We start from the raw sequence: 2,915 nt of genomic DNA, 5'->3' as shown, positions 1-2,915 counted from the left end.
TTGGGCCCAAAGGCCCAAGGGATGTGGGGCAGGGGGTGGCTGGACTTTTCTCCAGCCCCACCCCCTGGCTAGCCCACCTGGGTCAAAAGACCACCTGGGTGTGGGGGCTGCGGCATCACCTCGCAGATACCGGGAGCAGGGTGGGGCTGTCCAGAGGGGGGCAGCTCTGGAAAAAGGGGTGTGCACTGGGCTTTCTCTCCTGAGAAGCTCCCACGGGGTTGGGGCAGACACCCCCCACATCTACACACACCAGGGGTCTTTGCATTCCCTGCCATGGTTATCCCAGAGCTGAGACCCCCATCTCTGAAGCGTATGGGTCTGATGGGCTCTAACTTCCCATTCCCAACACAGAGCAAGCCCCGCTGGAAGACTTTCAACCACAGGAGACACCTGCATTTCCGCTCCTTGCTGGGGGCTTGGGGGTGGGGGTGGGGCAGACTAGGAGCCGGAAGTCATCCCCGGCCCCATGGCTGGGCCCAGGCCAGCCGCCCTCACTTAGCTCCCGCTGGCCTTCAGAGGTCCCCCTACTGTTGGCTACACCTCTCCTGGTCTCTCCACCCTCAGGGACTCTGGGAGGCACCAGCAAAGGAGGGGGGAGGGAAGGAGGAGGCAGCCGGCACCGGGGTGCCGGCTCAGCCAGGAGGGTGGGGGTGGGGCATCCCCATCCTTTCCGTGTCCTGGGGGGTCACAGGACCCCACAGTCCGGAAGCCGCTCTGCCCAGCCCAGCCCAGCCCCGCCTCGACCCGGTCCATTTCCCAACCTCGCTGAGCGCTGCCCCAATCCAGCCAATGCCCTGTGAAGACCACAGGGACCAGGTCTGAGGCAGGCTGCGCGCGAGCTGGCAGGGCCTCCTCTGCCGCCCCCTGGCTCCTAGGGCCAGCCCCCCACCTATGGCTTTGGTGCTGAGCCGGAGACCGGAGCAGGGAAGGAGCGGAGAAGACAGAAAAGGGCGGGGAGGGGAGGGCAAGGGGGTTCTGCGGCTCAGTTTGTGGCAAAGAAGGTGGTTTTTTTTTTTTTTTTCTTCCCCTTTTTCTTATGTAAAAAGTGCACGGAAGCCCTACAGCCTCCTCGCAGCGGTCAGCAGTGTCTCCTGTGGGGCGCAGGGGGCAGGGGTCCCAGGCCTGGCGCCCAGCTCGCGGCTGCAGATGACCCCGTATTGCTTAGGAACCTGTGTTTCGGTTTAAATACCAGACAGTAAAAACAGAGGGCCGCCCGCCTTCTGCCGAATCATCGCCAGAACGAACAGCTTAAATAAATAAAAAAATCGGAATATTTACTTCTCGATAAAAACCGCGGTCAGACCCTCTGCCTTCTCGGTGCTCTGGAATCAGCCACCGCGCCGCTGCAGGGGGCCCGCCGCGGGCCAGGTCAGCGGTCCCCGCCGCTGTCAGGACACCTCGATGACCTCCACGCTGCCGGAGAAGCTGGCCTGCTTGCCCAGGGCGGCCAGCTCCTCGCCGCGCGCGCGCCCCTCCACGATTCCTTCCTCGAACTCCATCTGGCAGCTTCGGCGCTTGTGGAAGATTGACAGCCTTGGAAACTCTGGAGCAGTTCCATTCTGTCCTCTAGGGGCGCTGTGAGTTGGAATGGGTTTGGTTTTGGTTTGAATTTATGGACAAGGGCCTTAGGGCACTGCTCCCTAGGGGTGTGGCTGAGGGCCTGTGCCTCACTGTTCTGCTCAGGAGCTGGCAGAGCCCACAAGGGGCAGCTCCCAGACGCCCACCCAGCCTGGAATCCAGGCCTCCCCCAGCACTCCCTGCCATCCTGCCCCCACCCCTGGGAGTTGCTCAGGCTTGGCCCAGGGCAATGGGTCTGCACAGGATTCCCAGGCCCAAGTCACCAGCCCCCTGGTCCCAGCCCGCCTCAAGGGATGTGCCTTGAACCTCCAGCAACCCTTCCCCTCCAGGCCCCCACACCTCCCACCAGCCTGAAGAAAGAGGCCCAGGAGTCTGGGAAAAACATCCATGTTAGGATTTATTACAACACATTGTTTCCAAATACAAAAGGAGGGACCAGGACGAGTGGAAGGTGTGGCCTCGCTGGGGAGGGGTCTGAGGCAGGAGTGGGCAGGAAGCAGCCAACCCGTGGAGTGGGAGTCTGAGAGGGTCCTGTCTCCTGCAGCTCAGCTAACCAGCAAACTACAGAAGGGCCAAGCCCGTTCTGGGGTGAGCCCCCACGCTGGCAGGGACAGAGGGACGTGCAGAGGCGTGGCCCTGCCACCTGGGACAGTGGGTGGACCGAGACCCGGGAGGGAGGGGCTCTGCCCCCTCCCCCTGCATATGAAGGGGACAGGGGTGGAGACAGGACCATGTCAATGCCTGGAGGTAAGAGCCAGGGCAGATGGGGGCTGGGGAGGCCCCCATGCCTCAGAGGGAGCCATGGCTGGCCTGAGGGGAAGGGAAGGGAGGAAGTGGGGCCAGGACCTGCCTCCTGGGTTTCAGGGGCCCAACCAGCAGCCCCACACCACTGTCTCCAGGACAGCAAGGGAGGGGGGGCGAGGAGGGGGACCAGTGCATCCTCCACCCCCAGGGTCACCTCAGAAACCCAACGCGACAGACAGACAGGGGCACGTTTACATAATCAATAATAATAATTAACCAATAATAATAAATACTTCAGCCTCTAATCCGTAGATTGCAATACAACAGTGACAGGTTATCTTCTTGGGGACAGGGTGGGGGTCAGGGGACAGGGGCAGGACTGTGCTTGGAGGAGGACAGGGACACGGGGCTGAAGCTCAAAAGAACAGAGGAGAAACAGCAGGACAGGCAGCTGAGCAGGCCGCCCCCGCCCTGCTCCAGGACTGTCCTGCCGGCTACCCCTAGTGCACAGCCCCTGGTCCTGAGGCGACCAGTCCCCACTGCCAAACTAGGGCATCTGAGGGGTGGGGGAGCCAGCCACTCCTGACCCCGAA

The 2,915-nt window shown here is 62.2% G+C and overlaps 1 protein-coding gene across 1 annotated transcript in view; it reads right to left on the bottom strand.

Annotated features, from left to right (window-relative positions):
• Positions 1-1,388: 1,388 nt before the first annotated feature.
• Positions 1,389-2,915, bottom strand: part of DUSP8 (dual specificity phosphatase 8) — a 12,600-nt gene continuing 11,073 nt past the window's right edge. Inside the window, exon 7 of the mRNA XM_007949344.1 lies at positions 1,389-1,514. Within this exon, the coding sequence (XP_007947535.1) occupies positions 1,389-1,514 (126 nt within the window). The remainder of the gene's footprint in view (positions 1,515-2,915) is intronic.

Source organism: Orycteropus afer, unplaced genomic scaffold, assembly GCF_000298275.1.
Source record: "Orycteropus afer afer isolate SDZICR_OR568_19922 unplaced genomic scaffold, OryAfe1.0 scaffold00244, whole genome shotgun sequence".
NCBI lineage: Eukaryota > Metazoa > Chordata > Mammalia > Tubulidentata > Orycteropodidae > Orycteropus > Orycteropus afer.
The sequence above is the reverse complement of the archived record's forward strand: the minus strand, read 5'-3'. Positions and strand labels throughout refer to the sequence as shown.